General features: G+C 38.8%; 1 protein-coding gene across 3 annotated transcripts in view; it reads right to left on the bottom strand.

The window, feature by feature from the left end:
* DOCK5 (dedicator of cytokinesis 5) overlaps positions 1–25475 on the bottom strand; it is a 124339-nt gene that overhangs the window by 32330 nt on the left and 66534 nt on the right. For all 3 annotated transcript variants that reach the window (XM_026714901.2, XM_087938874.1, XM_087938875.1), the window contains exons 20-34: positions 25102–25191; positions 23865–23965; positions 23142–23276; positions 21388–21499; positions 20660–20730; positions 19848–19954; positions 18943–19079; positions 17160–17255; positions 16372–16470; positions 7256–7350; positions 6707–6785; positions 5725–5825; positions 4342–4400; positions 2342–2496; positions 495–580 (exon numbers count right to left, since the gene is read on the bottom strand). In XM_026714901.2, the coding sequence (XP_026570686.2) occupies positions 495–580; positions 2342–2496; positions 4342–4400; positions 5725–5825; positions 6707–6785; positions 7256–7350; positions 16372–16470; positions 17160–17255; positions 18943–19079; positions 19848–19954; positions 20660–20730; positions 21388–21499; positions 23142–23276; positions 23865–23965; positions 25102–25191 (1523 nt within the window). The remainder of the gene's footprint in view (positions 1–494; positions 581–2341; positions 2497–4341; positions 4401–5724; positions 5826–6706; positions 6786–7255; positions 7351–16371; positions 16471–17159; positions 17256–18942; positions 19080–19847; positions 19955–20659; positions 20731–21387; positions 21500–23141; positions 23277–23864; positions 23966–25101; positions 25192–25475) is intronic.

Raw genomic sequence — 25475 nt, 5'->3', positions numbered from 1 at the left:
ATTAGAAAACCGAGCACCCTTCCTAAAACCTGTCTGACAATGGAATGAGTTACTGACAGAGTAGATAAGCTTCTGAGTTGTATTCAAATAAATGCGACCCTATCAAAAATGCTGTTGTTTAAATTCCTCACTGGATGGTAGAAGGCTTGACCTCTAAATGGCCCCTTCCAATAATATGATGCTGTAACTCAAAAAAATAAAATATAACTTTTGTTTCAGACTGAATGCTTACACCTCTATGAAAATTCAGTCAACGCACAGATTGACTTACAACGAGTGTGTCTATGTGTGTGTGTGTGTGTGTGTGTGTGTGTGTGTGTGTATAAATTCATAAAAAATGTTCATGCTGAAGACTAAAAGGAATATCTGTCTCTTGCTCATCTGATAGACTTGTATGGTAAACTGACACATTCTCTGGGCAATGGAATGTGACAAAGCAACGCCACATTACAAAACGTTACCTGGAAGATAATCAAGAACACTCACACACTTACAGTTTCTCCAGCAAGATCTTGTATTGTTCATCTCCTCGACCTCCTTCTACTTCCTGATCTAATTTAGTGATCAGCTCATTTTCAAACTGCAATTTAAAGACCAAAAGGAAAAGAAAACGTTACTTAAAGGGTTTCCATTAAATATTTTTTAAAAAAAATCAGAAAACAAGGTCTCCAAACTCTTCAGCCCATCGATTCATTCAAGAAATTCCAGATTGTTCATTGTCCCCCCTATTTAATATGAAAATAATTTAATAAATATTACTTTAAGTAATAACACAGTACTAAAAATAATAACAACAACAGAGACAATTCTATATAACTATAAAACTATATAATCGGTAAACACTGCAAATATGATTAAGATATAATTGGTTGTAAAAGGAGTGAGGTTAAGAATATAGAGATCGACACAAAAATAACATGTTGCAATATTGAACAATCAAGATAGATAATTTAACAAAAATATGTATTAATATCAAATTTAAAAAGATTGTCAACTATATTAAACAAGAGGAATATTGTCATATTTGTATCAAAATGTAAGATACTACGGAACCACACTATTCACACAATGATATTTTTGTTGTAACCAAAAATTTTTAAAAAATATTGCAATAAAACAAGCAACAATAGAGACAATTCAAGGCTGGTTTTTTTTTTATTACCTTTATTGTCAGAGTACAACATGTGTACAATGAGATTGGCTTATTGCTGGTGCTGACTATCCAATCTTTGGTAACACTGTCCCACTGCTAGCCATTTTCCATATAGGACTAGAGATTGGTATGAAGTTCTTTAGATGGTCCCAGAAGATCAACTGATTCCAATTGATCCTTCACTGTTTATCAACCATCTATTAACCCCCATTTATTGGCCCATTGGATAGTCCCATTGACCCTTGAGGCTGGATATTGATTATTTTGAAGAGCCCTAAGATAGATGGATCAATCAATCCTATTTTTAATCTCTCTCAGTCATTTTAGATAAGTCCTATTGGAAGCCAAACAATGGTCCAGTTTAGGCAATCATGGTTTGATACGGATTCAGCCGAACCAACTGCTGAGGTCTGTTCATATATGCCAAAGAATTATGCTTTATCCTTAAGAACAACCTGAGGTTTCAGGTATCTCCCCCTTGCAGGTCTCATCAGTTTATTCATAATTCCTTGCAACTATTCATAATTATATTATAATATAATAATACTATAATTATATAATATAATATTACAATTATATGAAATATTATGAATTAAAATATTATGAATATTCATAACTATTCATAATTATTCATAATTCTGCTCGCAACAGAATACCTTATACTACCAGACTTGAAATTTTGAGCTTAGACAACTTAGAACTACACCGCCTTTGGTCTGACCTAAGCATAGTACATAAAATGATCTGCTACAATGTCCTATCTGTCAATGGCTACTTCAGCTTCAACTAGAACAACACATGAGCACACAATAGATACAAACTCAAGGTAAACAGCTCCAAACGCAAATGCAGAAAATATGACTTCAGCAACAGAGTTGTCAATGCCTGGAATGCACTACCTGACTCTGTGGTCTCTTCCCCAAACTCCCCAAACTTTAACCTTAGACTGTCTACTGTTGACCTCACCCCTTTCCTAAGAGGTCTGTAAGGGGCATGCATAAGAGCACCAACATGCCTACTGTCCCTGTCCTAATGTCCCCTTTTATTTGTACCCATTTCATGTACTCATAATCATGTTCCAAATTATATCTGTTATTTAAAACATGCTTGACAAAATAAATAAACAAATAATAAAAATAAAAAAATAGTTCTCAAACTTTCCCCACACTCTATAAGCCAATTCTGTACCATACGGAAATTTCTGCCCCCACTGAAGTTGAATTCGCATTGCATCATGTCGAAAAAGATTGGGATGGTTGCTTTCCGTAGCTCGGGCTCTGGTGTCAAGGTCACTTCCAGAATTGGGCCCACCATGGAAGGGATGAACTTGATCTTATGAGGTCCTGAGAAAACAAAAAAAGTGTGTGTGTGTGTGTGTGTGTGTGGAGGAAACAGGAGAAGTTCAAACAGACTAATAGCAGACTTTGTCTAATAGCAGCTGCTATTCAGCCACAAATCCCTTTCAACTCGTTTTTTTAAAGTCTTTCATAGGCAAACATTGCAACAGAGACCTTCTGTCACTTCATCCTCTTCTACTTTTTCTAAAATTCTGTAGGAATTTACCATCATACCAATATATCAGTGGAGATAAGATGAGGGAAGAGTCATTCTGAAACACTAGGAATGCTTCTTTAGTTCAAATAATCTCTCTTTCTCTTTGCACATTGCCTTTCATTCTCTTCTGTTTAATGTAGACTTCTGAAAACTTCCTCAGGAATACCAGCATGACCTATCTCGAACAGGCAACCTTTCTGAACTTGGAAACCCTCCAGAGGCATGAATTTCAGCCTCCAGAATTCTCAGCAATGGTCACTTTGGCTATTACAGGGAAGCGAAAGATAGAGATTGGGAAAAATTGGGAAAGGCTGCTCCAGATTATCCAATTTTTGTACTAGGAAGCTTATTAAGTTCACCCAGGCACTGATCTCCTGCATGCAAAACAGATATTTTTAAAAACTTTATTAGAGCAGGGTTGTTTTTTTTCCTCAGTTCTGAACTGAAGAAGCTTCTTGGATGAGAAGTGAAATGTCTTCAAGGAAAAAACAAAGGAAATCCAGTTGCTTTGGAAAAAAAAAAATTTGGATAAATATGCGTATTTCCCCCCTTCAATATAATAAAGATAATACATTCCATTTTCCCTTTTTCCTGTCCTTTTCTTAGTCAAAGGCAGGGGTGAGATGCTACTGGTTCAGCCTGGTTCTATAGAACCTGTAGCTGCAAAGAGCAGCTGACACCAAACCATTTTGGCGTTTGGCCCACCTGCCTGCCTGGGCTCTAGCCTGTCCTTTATTCCTTGCTTTTCCCTCTTCAGCTGCTTTGCGCAGCACAGCTAAAGTTGAAAAAGCTGGAAACAAGAGGGTTTTCAAACATTGCGTACCCGAGCTGCACACACAATTGTCCGCAGTTCGGAGAACCGGCAAATCGCTTCGCTGGCTAGCCCCGCCCCTCCCCACCCACTCACTTCTTACCTGGCATGCGAGCCATCCAACTTGCCTGGTTTGGTAAGTTGCTATTTTTCCTTTTTTCCCCCTGACCATCAGCTGTTCTGCTCTGCCAGTTGATTTAGATTAGCTAGAAAGCAGGAAATCCTTGCATTTCTTGCTTTCTAGCTAATCTAAAAGCAGAGCCGAACTTTCCTTAGGACTGAAGCTTTTCAGTGCAGACTCAGGTAGCCGAATTACGAGTTTGCTTGCAAGCAAATTTTATGTGACAGACTCAGATAGCCGATTGCAGATAGATAGATCTCTTAAGTGAATCTGTGATTCTGTGAGCAATTCAATCTTCCTGCCTGCTTTGCCTGCTTTTGGGTAAACGTTGCTCTTTTTTTTTTTTTTTTTACAAAAAATTCAATATTTACATATATATTTATAATATTTACATACAAGCATGCCCGCCCAGTCACATGGCCACCAAGCCATACCCAGTCAGCAAGCCATGCTCACCCAGTCACATGACCACCAAACCACACCCACAAATTAGGCAACACCCACAAAACCGGTTGCTAAGAAATTTGAATCCCACCCCTGGTCAAAGTGACCCCCCCGCCCTTTGTGGATAGTGATTAGTGTTTCCTTCTTTTGACACAAACAAAAGATGTTTCCAGTCATTCTTTCTGCATCCATGAAGCAATGGCCAAAGAGTCCAACTTTGCATGCCAATTTGCTCTTTCAATTTGCTTCACTGCTTACCAAGATTGTACCACATATCCCTTATCTGGAAGCCAATTTCCTTCCTCATATCTCCATATCTACAAAAGAGAGAGAGAGAGAGCATTAAATGATTTTGCTTAAATCTCTGGGAACAAAATCAATTATTGGATCAATGTTGTCCCAAGGATCCTCTTTGGCATGAAGGAGGGGTGGTATTCAGCAGGTTCTGACCAGTTCTGGAGAACCGGTAGCAGAAATTTTGAGTAGTCCAGAGAACCGGCAAATGTCACCTCTGACTGGAGATTTTACAGTGTCCTTCCCCTGCCACGCCCACCAAGCCACGCCACACAACTGGTAGTAAAAAAAAATTGAATCACTGGCATGAAGTCTAAATTGTCCTTTCAAGCAAGCATTCACATTATTGTAACTAGTGTTTTATTTGAAAAGTATTTATATATACGTCTAACAGTCCAATGCTTTATTTATTTGGTTGTTCATTTATAGGATTTATATAACCGATTAATCGCACAAATGATTCTGGGTAGCTTACCAAGATGAAAAAAAACTGATAAACCACCATATACCACCATCACTACCTCTGGTGTCCAAAGAAAAATAATAATTCAATTCACCAAAACCATGTCAATAACATCAGTCAGTAACACTTCAACAGCTGATTAAAGTTGAAGGCAACTGCCACAAGCCTATAAAAGTATGGAAGCCCATGGGAACGTAGCTGTTAAGGGTGTTGGAACAGGACTGAAAAGATTCAAGTTTAAGTAGCTCCTTAATTATGGAGGGTCATCAGATTTCTAGGTGTCATGTTCTTTAGTAATTTCCTAAAACCAATACTCCTTCTGTTCCACAGACTATTGTCACATAAGTTCTCTTTAGCGGTATTTACTGAATTGAATGGGATGAAAATAACCAAAATACCTATAGAGACAATATAATCTAGTGTATATTAAGGTGAAGACTTTCTGATTTTTCTAACAATTTCCTATGATATAATAATAAGATCATATCATAGGAAACAAGAAGATTGGTACAGTATTTGCATAACTATCTCCTGGTTTCAAATCAACTAGGAAACCAACTACTACATGTGGCTACTGTCTTTGTTGGCCAACATCCTTCACAGGTTCATTGTTGGGGGGATAAATTGGGGCTAAGAGCACTACCTATACTTCTTTTGATTCTCAGAAAAAATCAGAATGTGCATTTAACAGTCAAATATGTAATAAAATTATCAACCAAGCTTTAAATCAGCTTTTGGGCTGATTTAACATGTTTTTAGACATACCCATCCTTCCGATTTTCAGTATCATTCATTTAGAAAAATGTGATGGTGCAGAAGCAATTTTAACACTAAGTAATGGTGGGAGAACTTAAGTAAAAATAAAAACTCAGGTGAAAACTTACTTCTTCATTATCTTGTTCCGCTTGGCCTGCGAGAAAGTCTCCAGTTGAAGGGATTCATGAGTAAGAAAGGCCACTGCCAAATGGAAGTAATTATTCCATAGCTATGGGAGTATGGAGGAGAGAGAGAGAAATCAGATCAAATAATAAACTAATCGTAAAATAAGATAAAGTCATGTGATGGCATGCAAGATAGGAGAGTCATTAAAATGTGTCTTCTCAAAACATCTGCTCCAACAAGAACTTGAAAAGCTGCCTGCTGAACCCAAATGTGTTTCTGAATCTTTAATGGACTGCTCCATATAATACGTTTAAGCATTGGTTGAACTATTCAACAAATCATTGTTTAGTGCAATGTGTTTATCAATCCAGGTATTGGCTATCTATTCCAGGGATGGGATGCAAATATTTTTACTACCGGTTCTATGGGCGTGGCTAGGTGGGCGTGACCATGTGCCTGGATGGGCGTGCCTTCTTTTTTCCCCCAACAACACTCCCCACCTGCACTCCATTTTTTTTGCCTCCTGGGCCACAGGGTAGCCTCCTGGGCGGGCGTTTTTGCTGCAAAAAAGATCCTAAAATTGGATCGGTCATGTGAGTGATTTGATTTATGATTTTCATGACTTATCACTATGATGGGAAAACTCCATTATGACTGTAAGTCGAAGACTATAAGATTTCAATATTCTGCAGCTAAAAGACAAGGGAATGAGTTACATGTTTCAGCATTTAAGGGAGAAGAAAACTTGACACGTTATATGGCCCTATCTGCCATGATTTCCAATGCCTTAAAATGTTAAGGAGGATCCCTTGGCTGTCTCTTGACTTCTCCAAGCAAGTTCTCAAATCTGATACAAATCTTTCTAAAGAAATGTGCAGTCTCGTTTCAATTGGCCATGATGGCCCATTTGGCAAATTGTAAAGACTCACCTTCCAGATAACCACCAAGCTCTTGTGATTAAAGAGAGTGGACGTTTTCTCTTACCTGGAGCTCAAAGCTTGCCTGATCCAAGAAGAAGCGATTGAGTACAGAAGCATACTGATTGATGGCTCGAAGGAAAATCCTGGAAAAGTACAGGGAAAAAAAAGCCATTTTAAAAAACAGCTTGGGAGAGAGACAGAGGCTAAAAGCAACTCCTTGTCCCTGTGAAACCACAGGAAGTTCCTGCTGTGTGTTCACAAGTTCTTTGGCATAATTTGTATTTTCACTGCTCTTAAAGCAATGGTGCCAATTTTCATATAAATGTCTGTATTCTCAAATTGAAAGGTTTGATTTAGAAGGTTCTAAGAAACCACAGTCAAGAGAATTGACAAGTTAGCAAGCTACTAAAGGCAGAGAAATAAAACCACTATGAATAGCTGAGCAATCCAGAAGGGATTCTCTCAGTTGCATTTATTTTTAATCCAGACCAGACTTCAAGGATCCTGAAACAATGGTCATTGATTGATATACTGTGCTAAAAAAAATATGGAAAAAGAAACAAAGAACTGGAGGGGGGAAATATTCTGGGCTACAGATAATAAGACTTTTTACCTGCTCTGCATCATATTCATCACCATCCAGTCACTTGCATAGACATTTTTCCCAATCAGGTCTTTAAACATGATGAAAGTTTCCATCAGAAAATCCTACGGGAAAGGTTACAAATCAGAATAAAAGAGAGTGACCAGATTTATATTAGCTTATAGACCAGCCATCCAAATATAATGTTCTCCAGATGTTCTTGGACTCTACTTCCCAGAATTGGCCATACTAACTGGGAATTCTTGGAACTGTCTTCCCAATCCTTCTAGAGATCACTGGGACATAATCTTCCATGGCTTGCTGTGTTCCCACCCTCTACCTGCTAACACTGCCAATAAAAACTTTTTCTTAAAAATGGTACAAGTAGAAACTCTTTAAATACATGTGCCAAACACTCAATTAAACCTAACTTTTGTTCTAGTTGGGTCCTACCTACTTTTTGGAGTTAGACCCAAAGCCTTACTACTTAAATGGCAACTGAGAATCTCATCTTGGGACTTCTTTGTATTGCTATTATTCTTCTCATCTTCTTATCTTTCCTACTAGCTTCTCCTATTGGTATCTTATGACTTATGATTGTATCTTACGATTTATGATCTATGACTTATCACTGGTTGTTTATATACTGAGAGCTTATGCACTGGTGACAAATTCCTTGTGTGTCCAATCACACTTGGTCAATAAAGAATGTTCCAATTCCAATGCATTTGATACCTCAATCCTATACAGCTCAAGAAAAAGATTTAAGAAAGTCTTAGAAATACTACCTAACAACCAGGTTTTCTCCCAAAGATAAGCCTACTTTTAAAAATACCAAGATAGTTTATACCAAGATAGTATACTCAGTCCCATAAAAATTCTCCCCACCAAAACACATAACCATGGGAGTTATGTACATGTAGAGCCATAGTGGCATTTTGCTTAGAATGCACTACTGTAGGCTAATTCTGCTGACTGTTGACTGCAAGCAGTTCGGTAGTTTGATCCTGACCAGCTCAAGGTTGACTCAACCTTCCATCTTTCCAAGGTTGGTAAAAGAAGGACCTAGATTATTGGGGGCAATATGCTGTCTCTGTAAACTGCTTAGAGAGAGGGCTGGAAAGCACTGTGAAGTGGTATATAAGTGTTAGTGCTATTGCTACACATACCTATATAGCTGACACTGGACTAAAGTGACTCTGGGTTTCATGAGTGAAAATCAGCTCAAAGCTGGCCCTGAACAGTCTCAAGAATGTTTTCTTTTCCATCTTCCGGTTTGAGCTTCTTCAGCGACAGACCAAAACTTCGTCTCTGCGAGGCTTCAATCCATGCTCGCCGCTGGAGCACCCTGAGCTGGCTGGTTTCGGGGCTAAGCCACCACGTAGAGGTGGTGAAGAGTGGGGAGACTGCCAGCAGGGTTGAGGAGAGCCGCATCTCTCCTCCCCAGCTGGCCATTACTCCCTTTCCCAAAGGCGGTTGCAGCGGTGGTCAGATATGGCCACCACAATGAAGAACTTGACCGGAAAAGAACGTGCAGGAGGAAGATATGAAGTGAAAGTTTTGGTTGACCGGGTCAAACAGCAAAAGCAACAAATAAGGTATCCTGGAATTGAAACTCTTAAAAAACAATAACATTGTTCCCTAAGAAGATTTTTAAGCTGAGAAGGAGAGAGAAAGGGGAAAAGATTTGGTTTTCTCCTTTTCCTATACTGACAGCTAAGAGACTTAAGCAAGAAATTGGAAAAAAATCCACTTTGACATCAATAGGCATTTAATGCTGAAAATAAAAAGTCAAAGGGATAATAAAGATTCTGGATGATTAAAAGCTTTTGAAAACAGGAAAGGAGAGAAAAAGAATAAAAGGGTAGGATCTGGAAGGGAGGAGACTGCCTGGAATTAAAAAAGAACTTACAGCAAAACCTCAACAAGACTTCCAAAAGATACATTCTAACTGAAATGTCACAACAAAAACCCCAGGAAGAGAAAGTTGAAAAAGAAATAAGAAGATATAACTCGGGACTATCTGGATTACTTGATGATTTCTGGATTCTTCGTTATTGTTTTGAATGGCTAAAATCAATCAGGTGGTTGTGTAAAACTGTTTAAAATGGCTCCACTTTTAGAAGAACTGAAAATGGAACTTAAAAAGTACAAAGAAGATGCACAAGAAGGGAGAGGTTCTTTTGGCTTCGTATTTCAGTTTTTAGAAATGGAGATTTGGAATTATGAGAAACCACAAGAAATGCCTGCAGAACAAGAAGATTGCGACAAAGAAGAAGCCATCTTTAATGAACAAGTAATCTTAGATGGGGGGAAAAAAGGAAAGGGGTGAAAGAGAATGGAAAGTTTAAGATTGGGAAAAACAACTCCCCCCCCCCCCCCAAATAGAGTGAAAAATAAGTATAAAACCAGAAAGCAACAGACGAGGGAAATGCAGAAGAGAGAATTAGAACTAGAGAGACAAGGGGGTAAAAAGGGGAGGGAGAAGATGAGAGGGAAGAAAGAAAGGAAAAGAAGTTATAAAGGACAGAAGCAAAATATAGAGAAAAGGTGCCTATTTAGAGATAATGGGTGAAAACTTAATGGAAAAAGGGATTCTGCAAAGGTACATACGATAGTATGGCTATATTAGAAGCAGAAATAATTTTAGAAAATATGAAACAATGTATGATTAAAATGTCTGATAAAATAGCTATTGTAATTCAGTGGAATGCTTGTCAATAAATAAATGTAACAAAAGGTATATTTAATGATTTATAAAACATATGTGAAGAGAAATAAGGGAAAAATTAATTATGGAGATTATATGTGTTTCTAAGGAAGTATGATATTTAATTGAAAAGATGTGTTAAAGATGTTAAGATTTTAATGATTATTAATGATAGAACTGAACTGGAATGGAATGAGGGTTTATAATTACATATATTTACAATCTTTTTTTTTTAAAGAATATAGTGTGTATTATAAGAATGTGCCAAGCAGAATTCGATTGGAAGTTATCTATTATGCATTATATTGAAGGTCATAAACTTAAGGTATATATTGAAGTTTAAATAAGAGTTGAATGGATGTAATTAAAAGATATAAAGGCGTCATACTCCAATTAGTAACTACAGGAGAAAATTTGTTTAATGAGAAAAGATAATATGAAATTGAAACAGAACAGACAAAAGTATAAATATAATGATTTGAATTGAGATGAGATAATCAAAATAAAATTGAGAAAATTAAAAGAGGGGAAAAACTATATAGAAAATGTAAAATAGTATAAGATATGGAATAGAATACAAAAAGGAACATGAAATTGAGTTTTGTGTCTGTAGAAAGAAGTTCAACCCTGGACCATGCTATTTTCAAAAAAGATGTTTTACTTGTATTTTGTGTGTAAAAACTCAAATAAAACTTTATTTTAAAAAAAGAATGTTTTCTTTCCATCCATTTTAATTCATGTACACACACACACTTAGATATCTAGATATTATTTTACTATTTTTTGTTTCAATCTTTCTTTCATTTGTTGTGTTTTTTCTTCCATTCAATCCTTTCTGGTTCTCGGTGACTGCCTGGACAAATCTTTGCAGTTTTCATGGCATGATTTTTAAGAAGAGATTGGAAAACCATTTTTCTGAAATGATGTAGGCTTTCCTGCTTGATCCGGGATTGGACTAACAGGATAATAGATTTGGAAGGGACCTTGGAGGTCTTCTAGTCGAACCCCTGGACTAGAAGACTTCCAATGTCCCTTCCAACTTTATTATTCTGCTATTCAGTTTTTTAGAAGTGGTTTGCCATTGCCTCCCTCCCAGGGCTGAGAAGAAGTGGTGGCCCAAGGTCACCCAGCTGGCTCCATGCTTAAGGCAGGACTAGAATTCACTGTCTCCTGGTTTGTGGCCTGAGGTCTTCAACACTAGTCCAAATTAGCTTTCATACCTAGTATAGCAGCTCTAGAATTATTGAAAAAGCTGCTAATCATTTCCTTTTGTTGTCAAGGAAAACGCTTATTTAAGCATTATCCCCTCCCTGCCAGAATTCCAGTGAAAAACAGATCTTTTTCTCAATTGTGTTATTTGCATTTTTCTTTTCAGAGCTGCTTCTATAGAGAATGACAGATTTAGGTTTTGCTGGGAAATCCAGAATGGTCTCACCCTCTTGGCAGTAGTTGAAGTTGGAACTTTTATCTTCGCAATCAGGACTTGAGTCCAAAGCCTGATTTTTCCCCGCCTTAAATATTTTTCTATCATTGTTACAAGGTTTTTTTTAAAAAAAATAGTTATTTTTACTTTGTTGGCAACCTTTATCTTGCTTTTTTATGCAGTGTAATTAAGAATGGTCTACAAGCTGGAGGACGGTGAAAAATATGGAGATGTAACCATAAGATTGAAACTTTATCCTTATGTGCCTTGTGCATATCTCACATGCAAAAAGGGGATTTGATTACCTACACTCCTCAAGTTACAACTGTAATGGAGCCTGCCCATCACAATTGTGATTCACAACTATTGTAAAGCAGGTCAGTCATGTGACCATGATGATTCTATGACCTTTTTTGCAGTGGTTGCTAAGTGAACTCTGCAGTCATTAAGGGAACAATTGTTTCCTAGATTGTCAGCTTGCTTGTGCTTCACTTCTATGTGGTGACAGACCGACATGAACAGTGGGGAGGAGGAACGAAGGTGGAGGCGGGGGGAGAATGCTTGGGGAAATGAAAGTAAGTTCTGTATCTTCTCAAGATGCTGCTTCATGGTCTCGCAGTTGGAAGAAGGGAGGGAGCTGCATAGAAAACTATGCTTGCAGTGACCATTATGAAAACATCTTGCTGAATGTCCCAAAGGTGCTTTTTTTAGGAGGCAACTGGACTTGCTTGTCCTTTTAGAGCAGGGGTCTTCAAACTTGACAACTTTAAGACTTTTGCACTTCAACTCTCCAGTCATGTTAGCTCAAAAATTCTGGGAGTTGAAGTCCACAAGTCTTAAACTTGCCAAATTTGAAGGTCCTTGCTTTAGAGGGTTGTTGCAGACTACAGGATCCAGGAGGTCACAGATAAACCTCCAAGTGCTTCAAGGATTCAGATTACCAGCTCTCAGCAAGGAATATAAATCCTTCCATTCCCCACTGTGCTGTAACAGCTGAAGAAGCTTCTGGGATGAGAAGTGAAATGTCTTCAAAAGAAAAAACAAGAAAGCCCAGTTGCCTCCTGAAAAAAGCACCTTTGGGACAACCATGACCTGGAAGACAGAGAATCTCTACAGAATCTTGCTGAACCTGACTTGTAACATGGAGGTGGGCAATGGGAGTCAGTTGAAGGGAGGGAAAAGTAGAATTTAGGGATTTTGGCACTTGATTCTCAGCTCTGGCTTTGAAATACTGCGATACACTTGACTTTTAATAAAGCTATACCTTTCTCAACAAGTGGAGCCAAGGATCATTTCTATCTAGAGGATTAAGTTGTAGCAATGCTTTTGCTGAAAACCAGAACTGCTGTTTTTCAGCAAAGTTGCCTTGAAATGCATGTGACTGAAATGCATGTGACTGTAGGATGCTGCAAACAGTCATAAATGCAACCTGTGTGCCGAGTGCCTGAAGTGCAGTCACACAACAATGGAGGTGGTCGATCATCAGAATTTCAACTCCAGGTCATAAGAACCCACCAGGTAGCTTCATCAATACCTCACATGGTCACTAAGTGAGCAGTTGTAAGTCAAGGTTACCTGTAACAGCAGTCAGCATTTTAATTAGTATTGACAAGATCCCTTGTATAATAGTCAGGCTGAAAGAATGATCTCCTTTCCAATGTACTATTTTCTAGTTATTTTCAGGGACAGAGCTCTTATTTTCACAAAAATAAATCCTACAACGGATACATAAACTACAATCAAGCATTAACTGCAAGGGATATGCAGCCAGCACACAATTAAAGTGTACTTTTTGGGATGGCAGGAGATAGTTACATGGATTTTATTTCAGCTTTTCAGAAAAGTTCAAATAAACAGGACTTTATGAGATCAAGCAGGAACAGCCAAGACAATGTATGACTTTCCAGCTAAAGAAGCCACATAAAAGGTCATTTTAATATTGAAAAATACAGCAAGATGCATAGCTGGGCAGGACTGGAAGACTACAGAAGAAGACATGGCTATGGCTATTTGCTAATGAAAATAGAATCAGGCATAATTATATCAGCCCTTAAATGACATAATTCTGGTTGAGAAGTTGGAGGCATTGTCAAGATAAGAACGACCAACTTAATGACATTAGTCCAGATTCCTAGGTAGATATGATGCCTGGACTACAAATGCCAGAAGGAAACATCCTTTTAATATATATATATTGATGCAGAGCCTTTTTTAGATTCTCTTGGAAAAACATTATGAAATATTAATCTAAATTATCAATACATTATGCATCAATTCACATGGCTACTAGACTGTGCCTTTGGGAAGAAAGCAAAGTGTATCTCTGTTCTTATTAGATCTTATTATTCAAATCTTTCAGAATATACGGTGGGGACATTTACAAAGTAACCGTGATGAGATTCATAGGACACCTAATTTAATCCACTTGCTAATTCCTAATAAATACTTATTTGGATACTTGGAAATCAACTTCATGCTCAAACGTATTTTGCATGCAAGCTTTCTTTCTTTTTTGAAGAAAAAAAAAGGCAAGAAGGAATGGAAGAACTATCCTCATGTTGGCTATGCCCTTTGATGTATGGGTATCTCAAGATTTTCACAGTCAAGGACTGTGAAAGAATGGAAGGATTTACATTTCTTTATATTCCTGTTTACAACACAGTCCTTTCAGCAGTTCCAAGAAGGTTCCACATCCATTTGCACTATTCAGGTGGATTGTAGGACACAGATAAATCTCCAAGTGGCCTCAATGGCTCTTAGAAAGAGTACTAATGACCAGATGACTGCAAATCCTTCCATTCTCCACTGTTCAGTTAGAACTGAAAAAGCTTTTTGGGTGAGGAGTGAAACATCTTCAAAACAAAGAAAGTCCAGTTGCCTCTTGAAAAAGCACCCTTGGGACTACCAGTCAGAGAGTGATATGAGTAGCTAGTGAAGTTAGAAAAGGCAGCTTGAAAGAGAACTGTACATGTGAGGTTAGAACTGGCATCTGAGTCCACATGAACAGCAATGGTAGGGTCAAGATCATTGGCATCTTTCAAAATGACTGCATAAACTCAACTAACTCCTGGCATCTCTTCTAAAGCTAACTCGTCCCACTTTTGAGTAAGAGCATCCATACCAAAGAGGCTTTTGAGTAACTCAATCCCAGGGTATGGAAATTTCGGAATGAAAACCTCAAAATACACATTTTATACAATCTGAGGAGCCCAAGGATTTGGTTGCAAATAGTTTAACTTAAACACACACACATGCACAGATATGTGCACACATACAAAACTGGCACTTTTGGAAGCCCATCCCAATAGTTCACCATTGCCAACTTCCCCAATATGCCAGCAGAGGTTTCAAAACATCTTGGCGGAAATCCATAGCAAAGAACATCACAATCCTACTTCTTTTCGGTAACAGCAAGTTAGGCAAATGCCAGGCTCCACAAACTGCTGTGCTGGGCAATGCTTACAGATTCTTCCATGTCACAAAGTTGGCCTTAATTACTCACACCTAAAGTCAGCCAAATGCAGATTCATGGTATCCCCGTGGAGGAGAGTAAGAAGGAATGAAGAACCCCCAACTGAGCATACCCAGCACTTAAAATTCTGAATAAAATAGGAATAGACTGAGGGAAGAAATCTATCTCATTACTTTCAACCAGGGGCACCAGGAACTGAACCTGAATGTAAAGTTGGTGTTCTGCCAATGGGCCACCAAGTATTTCCCCTGAAGTAATGAAGGAAATCTGGATTACATCAGATTCATAAATTATTCCAATATTGTCATTTTTGATTTACAATAACTCAGTAGAGCTTCAGGCAGAAGGCAATGAAAGCTACCAAGCTTAAATGCTATGATTCAGTTCGAGGCGTTTGCAAACCACGTTCATCACCATTAAGGAATAATCTTTTAGCAACTTATAGGTATAAACTTATATACTACCCTATAGTGCTTTACCTGCTTGCTCTCTGTATATCGTCCCCAACAATCTGGGTCCTCATTTTATTGACCGTGGAAGGATGGAAGGCTGAGTCAATACTGAACCCATCAGGATCGAACTCCAGACTGTGGGCAATTAGCCTGCAATACTGTATTCTAACACTGTGCCATCAGGACTCCTTTTACTTATGTGGAGTATTGCAACTGCTCTTCTACAAGATTTGCACCTAATCAAGGCTCATACATGCCCTGGGCATGCACCACCTCCATTCAGTCATGAGTCTTAACAATTTTCTCCTATGCTTCTCTATGTTGCCTTCTTTCCATCCCCAACGTATAAGCAAGACCATCCTAAACTGTCCTTAGCTATGGTGTTAATCATCCAAGGGAAGACCTCAAGGTATCACAAAATCTGTTAGGCTTTCCTCCTGATCACCTTGGAGACAAATTAGGGAACTACAGTGTCAGAGAACAGAAGCAGATAAAGGATCAGAAATGCAGAGAACAGATTTCATTCCAGCACAGTTTATGCCAACTCCATGAATGGCAGAGAGCAGATCAACTCAATGGAGCAGAAAGACCCACCTTCTAGCTACCCTTTTTTGGATTCTGAGATGGAATTAAGGATTGCTCATTACGTTTCAAGCAATGCAAGCAACCAGATAAGTCTTTGTTTTGCAACTGAATCTGAACTTTTTAAGAAGATGCCTTCAAGAGTTTTTCTGCTCTTTGAGAATCACATCATAAACATACCAGTCTACTGTCTATATGACCAAAAATTAAACACACACCAATAATCATAATAAAGAAAGCACCAATAGTAATAATTCAATCCAAAACATCTGAAGCACCTCTTAAATGCCATCAGCATTGACAAAATCACCATCAGTCAACAGCAAAAGGCAGCTTCACTTGGAACAGCTTTCATTCTCTGACATTACTTTAATATTATCAAACAACATCTGTCTATCCCTAGTCCTTGGGAAGGACTCAATAGGTGGATAAAAATGGCAAACCCAGTTTGAACATCTGGCTGATTGTGTGACTAAACATAATAATAAAAATTTCAATCAGACTTACGATAAGATCCTGTCTGGTTTTGAAAGTGCTGATGTAGTAATTATAATGGGAATCGTCCATCTGTCTTAAGATGGCTGTCATGCAGGATACAAAACTACCCTAGAAACAAGATGGAGAAAAAAATTGTCAATTGTGCTTTTCATGAGCCATATGTTAAGATGGTCCTTGTGGGTTTTTAAAAAGGCAACTGGTTGGCCCTTGTAAAATCTAGGATACAGATGAGGTGGACCAGAGTTCTTTAGTCTTTTATAAGACGATCAGTCTTGAGAGGTTAGTGTTCAAAACTCACAGGAAGATACACTTGGGTGGGAGACAAAATTTTCAATTATAAAATATTAAACTAACTGTCTAGTAGCTGATCCTATATACCTATATATTCTTATTTTAAAAAGTTACAATTTTCTAACTTTTGTTTTTCCAACAAAAGGAAAAAACCAGGATTTTTCACCTGATCCCATCCAGAAATGTGATGATAGTGTCTATCCTCGCTCCTGTTGCCTCCAGACACTGAAGGCAGAAGTTGAGATAAAAGAATATCTTCCATCTCTTGTCCATGTAAAAAAAAATCCCCATGTTTAGGCCCAGGGAAAAGGCAAAAGCCTCTGTGCCATTCGATACATTGTCCATCAAGTGTCAAGAGGTGGGAGAAAGAGCATTTTCCAACGTGCGAGCTCATCTGAAGAATCTATGGCTGGACTCCTACCAGGGGTCTCCAAACAAGGGATATATACCCCCAAACTCATGGGACAATAAATCAGGCACACCAGAATCAAGGAAATTGCTCTCACAATGTGAGTAGACTGTCTTCCCATTCCAATCACAGTCCGATTTATCCTCCTCAGTAGCCGCTCCATTATCAACTGGATGTGATCTGCGGTTGGACCCTGAAGGAACCAAAGAAATGGAAAGTAAGTTAGATAGAATAGAAAAGAATTGTTTATTGGCCAAGTGTGATTGGACACACAAGGAATATGTCTTTGGTACATATGCTCTCAGTGTACATAAAGAAAAAATAAAATTAATTCATCGAGAATCATAAGATACAACCCTTAGTGATAGTCATAGGTTTCTAATAAGCAATCAAATCATACTAGGAAACAAATAGAACAATATAAATTGTAAGGATACAAGCAACACGGTTATAGTCATAAGTGGCAAAGAGATAGGAAGGATGAAAAGAAGAATAGTAATACAGTCTTAGTAAATACTTTGACAGTGTTGTGGGAATTAGTTGTTTAGCAGAGGGATGGCATGGGGGGAAAACTGTCCTTGTGTCTAGTTGTTCTGGTGTGCAGTGCCCTATAGAGTTGTTTTGAGGGTAGAAGTTGAAACAATTTATGTCCAGGATGTGAGGGTTCTGTAGATATTTTCACAGCCCTCTTAAGATGGGTTCTTATGACCGGAATTTTCACAACCTTGTCACAAGAGGTTCTGGTGAAGTTCTTGGGGTACAAGATAACCCCCAATATTATGCAATTAGACTGAAACAGGAAGGGAGAACTTGCTTTCTCTGAATGTCTCATTCTTTGCCATTCTCCACTTGTTAAACAAATCCTTCCCTATTCCGTGGTGAATCCCTTTCAGAACAAAAGTTTTCCCAGGATAGATAGCCTATAAGTCTCTTGTGGTAATATTGAGACCAAATTATTCTATGCTTAATTTTGGTTGTTTTTGTCTTTTTTATTATTCTATAGATCCCCCCCACAATTGACTAGGGAGCTACACAGTGAGAGAAGGTATGTAATTGCATGGTTATATGTAAACATATTCCAGCTGTTTGCCATCTTGTCTAACATTTCCCTTGCTGCTAGATTTTTTAACAGAGCCTTCCTGCAATTTTCAGTTCCGTATAATTTTCAGAGTTCAAAACCTGCCTCAAAACATCACATCCACACTATCTGTTACATGGGAAAGCTTTATGCTTTTTGAATTGATTTATTTGTAAGGGCTGAAATGAAAAAAGAAAGAACAGCAATGTCAGTCAAAATTGTGGATTGACGGAGACGGTTTTTAAAAACCATTTATGTCTGTGCTATCCTTCTGCTAAAACTGCAGACTAAAAACATAAAACTAACGGGAATACTCTTCCTGTCATAACCCCAGCTTTTCCTTGGGAAGGAATATGTCAATATTATGTATATTTTGATGTGAAAAATATATATTTGAAAAGACTAGGGCTGCAAACTAGAAGTCAGCAATTCATCCTGGAGAAGCACAAACTGGTTCAATTGTACTAAAATTAAACTACATATAGTAAACAAATTCATATAAGTCATCAAACGTCAAGAGCCATCCATCCATCCCATCCATCCATCTGTCCATCCATCCATTCTCCCATCCATCCATCCATCCATCCCATTCCATTCCATTCCATCCATCCAACCATCCCATCCGTCTGTCCTTCCGTCTGTCCATCTATCCATCCATTCTCCCATCCATTTCATTGCATTGCATTCCATTCCATTCCGTCCATCAACAGAACTGCAACAGTTCGTTTTCATTTCCAAAGCAGTTGCTCTACAAAGTTATAGACAATGTTACTCTCGAGGAAGAAAAACAACAGGTACTTACCACCTCTTTCCGATCAAGTACCTCAAGAATATTGCTAAGCAGCTGTGAGCAGGCTTCATGGTCAGGTTTGTGAGAATTATCATCCAGTTGTCCACTGAGCTGGTCTACCAGCAGGGGGAGAAGAATGTCACGGCATTCTGGGATACAGAAAGAAGAAGCAAAATGGGAACAAGTCGACAGGGCTGACTGTGCTTGAAGTGACTTGGGTACTGATTTCCACTTTTATATAAAAAAAACAACAACTCCAAAAACAGAATCAACATTTTGCCCATAATTCAGGAATAGAGGAAAAATGTAGATCTCCCAAAGGTACTGAGTTATAATTTTGAACATCCTTATGATATGAAAAACTATATCTACTCCTTCACTTACACCACTTAGAAGGCAGGGTAAGCAGACAAAAGAAATAGTGCAATCCTTCAACTGTCAGCCCACAGCTCCACAGACTCCAGCTGCCTGCACTGACCCATCGTCGAAGATGCCGTTATGCCCCACTGAGTTTGTAGAACAAGGGTGTCAAACTCAAGGCTAGATCCGGCCCACGGGATGCTTAGATCTGGTCTGCAGGGCCACTTGGAAACAGTGAAGAACTGGCCCAGGAGGGCCATGAGCCCTCCCAAGCTCCATATGCATCCCTCCTGAGCTCAGTTTTCGCTGGCAGAGCGCTGCAGCCATTGCAGCCGAAAACAGAGCCCGGGAGGGGTATCCCCAACATGAGTGATGTTGAGCTGGAAACACCCACTCTGGCCCCCGAGGTCAAACACAACCCTGATGCGGCCCTCAATGAAATAGAGTTTGACACCCCTGTTGTAGAGCAATTGGCATTTCGAGAGTTCAGTACATCATTGGAACAGTGAAAATGAGAAAGAGAGAGAAAGAGAAAAAGAGAACAAGACCTAACTCACCAGACTGACGAAAGAGGTCACTGTCCACAATCTTGGTCATACAATTGAGCTTCTGACGGACAAGCTGATTATCAGGGATGCTTTGAATAAATTTGCTAAAAAGGACACTGAATGGGGGTAGAAAGGGAATGGGGATGGAAATATTCCATTAATATTCTGGACACTGGTTTAGTTAAATTATAGAAGGCAGACACATTTGTAAAACGTGTCACATTTGTAAAATCACTTTGCAGGGTAATGTAATGGAATAACGTGCATCGTGGTATTGTCACACAAATGGTGGAATTGTGATGTCATGATATCTGATGTAAATACATTGTTGTTGTTCAGTTGCCAAGTCAAGCCTGACTCTTGGTAACCCCATGGACCACACCATGTTAGACTTCCCTGTCTCCACGGTCACCCAGAGTTTGCCCAAATTCACATTCATTGTGTTGATGACACTATCTAATCTTCTCATCCTCAGCCATCCCCTTCTCCTTTTGCCTTCAATCTTTCTCAACATCACAGTCTTTTCCAATGAATCATCTCTTCTGATTTGGTGGCCAAAGTATGTAAGTTGTAATCCTTTGCACCATGATGTCATGATGCACTTGTCACTTGTTTCTCTTTGTCCCCTCTCCCCATGGATGCCCTTGTTCATAGGGATTCCTGACTCAATTTTATCTTCCCATTTCCAAAACTTTGTGCCATTCCCCTCCAATAAGAAAAGAAAAATACAGTACGACATAACTGTTTTCTTGAGCTGTTTGCAGCAACTCATTTAATTTGATATCTACTTGTCATAGATAAAAGGGTGGGAAATATAGTACCTGAGTTCCACTGGATCAAAGACTAGCTTGACATCATTAATAATGCTTGGCAAATACTTCAAGGCAGCACCCTGGAACAGGCAAAAAGAAGGCAAATTAAGGTTGAGGTCTCCATTCTAAAGAAATGATTCTCAAATAAAGGATTCTTTAGATGTGTGAACTTTTCTGCCACACAGACCCTGATGAGAATTCTATGAACTCAAAAGGTTCCTACTTTTTGTAAAACCTGGACCTGGCTTTCTCAGCCCTGAAATACTTAAGAACCTCAACCCTCAGAACTTCTAGGAGTATGGTCCTATCGACTGAGAATTCTGAGATTTGTATAAGACCAACATACTGGAGATATCCATGGGTGGAGAAGGCTCTAAGAATGAATTAGATCAAGGGTAGGAATTCAGGCTACTGGTCTTGTAAACTTTGGGTCTGCTTCTAAAAACAAATTCTATAGCAATGCTTCCTTAGTGTTCCTCTGGAGATCCCTTCAGAGTGTCCCATCTGGAACAACTGACTATGTTGTTAAGAGGCTACAGAGACCCATATGTCTTAATTGCAGTGGAATGGCTGTTCTAAGTAGATCCAAGCAAAACAATACAGGGAGACCTGGGCTCTTTTTTCCCCTTGCATCCTAACCTGCTGCCTGAAGCAACTCCCCTTTTCCTTCACCCCAAGAGCAGAACTGTCCCTATCACAACTATCACAATAAATTCAGACAAGGGGTTTGAACCCACCTTGATTTTGACTGCTTCTTCGAGCGGTCTATCCATGAGGACATTAAAGGAGAGGAATAGCTTGCGAATGGCATTGTTAAACTCATCCCCATCTTCACTTTTGCCATAAAATCTGCAAAAAAAGGGGGGGGCTAAGAAAGTATGCAGAGCATGACTTTTGAAAATCCTTTTGACCCCTTCACCAGCAGAGGTTAAATGTTTCTCAGTATAAGTGACGCTGGAAGAATAGGAAAGGTTGCATAAGCTGAACTCTGGGTCACATTAGAGAATGGGATTTAGAATACAGCAGTTACTGACATCCAAACTGCAGTTCAACTGCCTTCTCCATAGGGATGCTCTCAGGGAATTGGGGATGCATGAGTGGGTGTCCCCCTCCTTTATAGATTTCAAGTTAATCTGGTCTAATTTTGATCTTGATTCTTCTTTTACTGGCTTCTCTCCATACCTGATTTGGCCCCATTCTAATCATGTTTTGGGGAAATTATGCTGATACAAAGACAGTGTATCAAATCCATTTATATAATTTATAAATGTGCCAACTCCTAGGTTGGCACATTTAAAGAGTAAGAATATCTACTTGCAGGTCCCAGCTATTTATTTCTGCACTGCTGATTTATTTTAGTTGCCAGAGTCGTGAAACTGAAAGTGATGGAAGGCATGAAAATAATCCTTAAAGTATCTCCTCAGTCTCTGCAGCTGTAATGATTCAGTGACTATATATTAAATAATACCCTTCCCTTTCAATGATGGCCAATGTCACTTGGCTCAAGCAGCCATTTGTCATGCAAAGTAATGATAGGACTGGTCCTCAACCACCTCAATTCATGCTGAACCATTCCGTGTTTTCTATATCTCCCAATTGTTGACCGTAATCATGCACTGTTAAGCCTACTTTTAGACCCCAAAGCAATAGCAGTAATAATAAAAATTGTTAAATTGAGTGGTAAAATCAAATTTGGCATAAAATTTGCATCCTTCATCGATCCAGCATGCATTTCTCCATTTGAATAATATAGCCAGAGCATCCAAATTAATGGGGAGAGGGTATCACAATGGCCCACAATAGCAGTTAAATCTCTGGGCTTGTTGACCAGAAGGTTGTCCGTTCGTGATCCAAGCACCCCGGGACAGGGTGAGCTCCTGTTCTTGCCCTAGCTCTGCCCATCTAGCAGTTTGAAAGCATGCAAATGCAAGTAGATAAATAGGTAGCACTTTGGTAAAAAGGTAACAGCATTCTGTGTGCCACAGAGGGCCGGATCCGCATTGTGGTTCTCTTCTACAGGCCAAGAGTGTGGATGGGGATTGGACACGGGACGGACACTTTGCCAGCCAAAACAGGGTGTGAGGGCCACATGTGGGACCCTCACACCCCATTTTTGGCCTGGATGGCCTCCTGCAGCATTTTGCTAGCCAAAACAGAGTACAGAGGGCCTGCTCGCACCCAATTTTGGCTGGCAGAGTGCTGCAGGAGGCCGTCCAGGCCAAAACTGGAGCACGAGAGGATGCATGCGGTCCCTGTGCCCCGTTTTGGCTACCAGAGCCGCCTTGGACCAGTCCTTTGCAATTTCAGGCCGACCCCATGGGCCAGATTTAAGCCTTGAGTTTGACACCCTTATCCTAAAGTCATACACAACCTGGATAGAGGAACCCTTGATCTTCTTTTACCTTTTTATCCAAATTAATAATGGTTGCCTCGTAGCTGAAAGGAAACATTTGAATGGAATCTGTTGGGTTGTTCTGGTTTTCTCACTTACCCTAAGTAAAGAACTCTCGACTGTACTATGAACCTGAAGAGGTACTTCAAAGCTTTCAGAGCAGCAAAAAGTAAATCAGTCTTAGTAGAATCATCTGCATTTCCAACATAGAAATTCAGAACCTTGGTGAGTTTTCTAATGAGAAAGAGAGAAAGACAAAGAGAAATTATAAATGCAGTATCAGAACTTGGCTACTTTTTCCTTATCTCCTTGGTACTACCCTGGATCCATATTATTTAAAAGGCTAGATAGATTACAGGTGAATAATAGCAACATTCTCATTGGGCAGGCAAGTCACCATGTGGAACTTAAAACTAGAACATCAACAAATATTTATTTGGCAGAGGGAGAATCAAGCTTTATTGGGAGTGGCTAAGAAATCATTCACTGGGTGCAGGTCTTCAAAAAGGCATGAAGGAAGGGTGTTGCAAAGCAATCCTTGCATTTACACCACCTCTTTACTTTTCACGATTATTCTCTTACCTTTCCATCCCAAAGGGCATTCAAAGTGGAGGGTACAAGGATCAGAGGAATAAATTTGAATAAATATTGTTTGTTCACCATAAGTAAGGTTACTTTGCATTCAGTGTAAATGCATTTGTAAAAGATCCTTCGCCTATAAGAACATTATAACTTCTTTATCAAGAGCCTGGAAGAATGCTAAGCACTAAATGACTCTTGCTGGGGTACAAAGTATAGCCATTCATGAAACACTATACTTACACATAGGCCAAGGTGGCGCTAAAGTGTTTATAAATGTAGGTTTCCAGTACAGGATTAAAATGCTGAAACTTGATATCTCCAATCAGGGAAATAATAAATACCTAATTACAAAAAGAAAAAAATAGTATTCATAAATGATTTAACCCAGCAAAAAAAGGTATGCTATATTTGATTTTGATTTCATTTCTCTCAGTGCCAAGAATGAAGGGTTTTATCCTTTCTGAACCGCCTGAAGCAGCTGGATTCAGGATTATTTAGGAGTTCCTACAATTCTGTATTGGTGCCTTGAGCAATAGTAACACTGAGAAATCCAGTGTGCAAAGAGTAAGCTGCCTTAACTTGTTGCGATATGCATTTTGAGGCATAGTTCTCATGCCTAAATGTTTGGGGAATAAATGTTTGTGTGGTTGCACAATACCAAGTGTAAGCATTATAGAAGTGGTGAACCATCCCCCTTTCCCAATAATACTCTTGACAGCTTAATCTACCCATTTTTCTTCATCATTATCATCATCCTCATCATCATCACCACCATCTAGATTTTACAGCCCACCCTTTTTCCAGGGGCCCCAGGCAGCTTATATGGGAATTCTACTTATTTTATTCTCACAGTCCTCTGAAATGGGGTGGACTGAAAGAGAAAACATGTCCTATTGGATCATAATTATCAGTTTGTTTTCACAGAGGAGAATGGAACTGATTGGCCCTATACTGTAGTTCAAGAAAGTATAAGTTCCTAATTTGTTAGTGACGTCCTTTATAAATCCATCCTCAAATTACTGATAGGTTATTCAAATATCCACAATACTAAAGTCTCTTAATTATTCATCTGAGGATGCAGAAAAATTTGGAGACTGGATCAAATCTATCTTTCTCACATAGATCTCAACCATATTATCTAGGAAATTCTGGGAGTTGAAGTCCACACATCTTAAAGTTGAGAATGAGAAACAAAGATGGGCAGTGTAGTGAAGTGGCTGGAAATTGGATTTGAGCAAATGTGCTCTAGATTCAAATCCCATTCATTCTCACTGAGTAACTTTGGCCTAATCACTCTTCCTATCAGTTCAATCTCAGATTGAATGGCAAGGTTGTTTTAATGGCCTAAAATTAGGGAAAGTTTGATGGATAGTGCCCTTGAGTGTCTATCAATGAAAGGCATCAAAGAATCGACACTATGCTACTACTGGTTAATAAAGACATGACGAGGGGCATCCAGATAAGACAGAAAACTTACCAATGCATCAAATACAAGAAAATCATAGGATTCATTGTCAGACATCTCCATCATTATACTGAAAAGTGCATCAAGTGTATCTTGTAGAAACTAGAAAAAGGAATAAGAAGGGAGTTGAAAATAAAGAAAAAATTCAAGTTACCTGCTGGACATCTTGCCTTATCTCTTCAATCTTTTTCCTAATCAATTTTATTAATTTGAGCTCAAGGATTATTGTTCCTTTTTTCCAGTCACGATTGATACTAGAGAAATATCACATCAATACTGAAAAAGTGGTGTTTTGATATGAGTAACATAGATAAATTTGTGGGATGAAAATAGGCTTGGCCAAGAAAAATACTACATTTTTCCTCCAAAATAAGAGAGTACATACT

The sequence above is a fragment of the Pseudonaja textilis genome, chromosome 9, assembly GCF_049901715.1.
Source record: "Pseudonaja textilis isolate UNSWEBS1 chromosome 9, rPseTex1.2, whole genome shotgun sequence".
Classification (NCBI taxonomy): Eukaryota; Metazoa; Chordata; class Lepidosauria; order Squamata; family Elapidae; genus Pseudonaja; species Pseudonaja textilis.
This window is presented reverse-complemented; position numbering and strand designations above follow the sequence as displayed.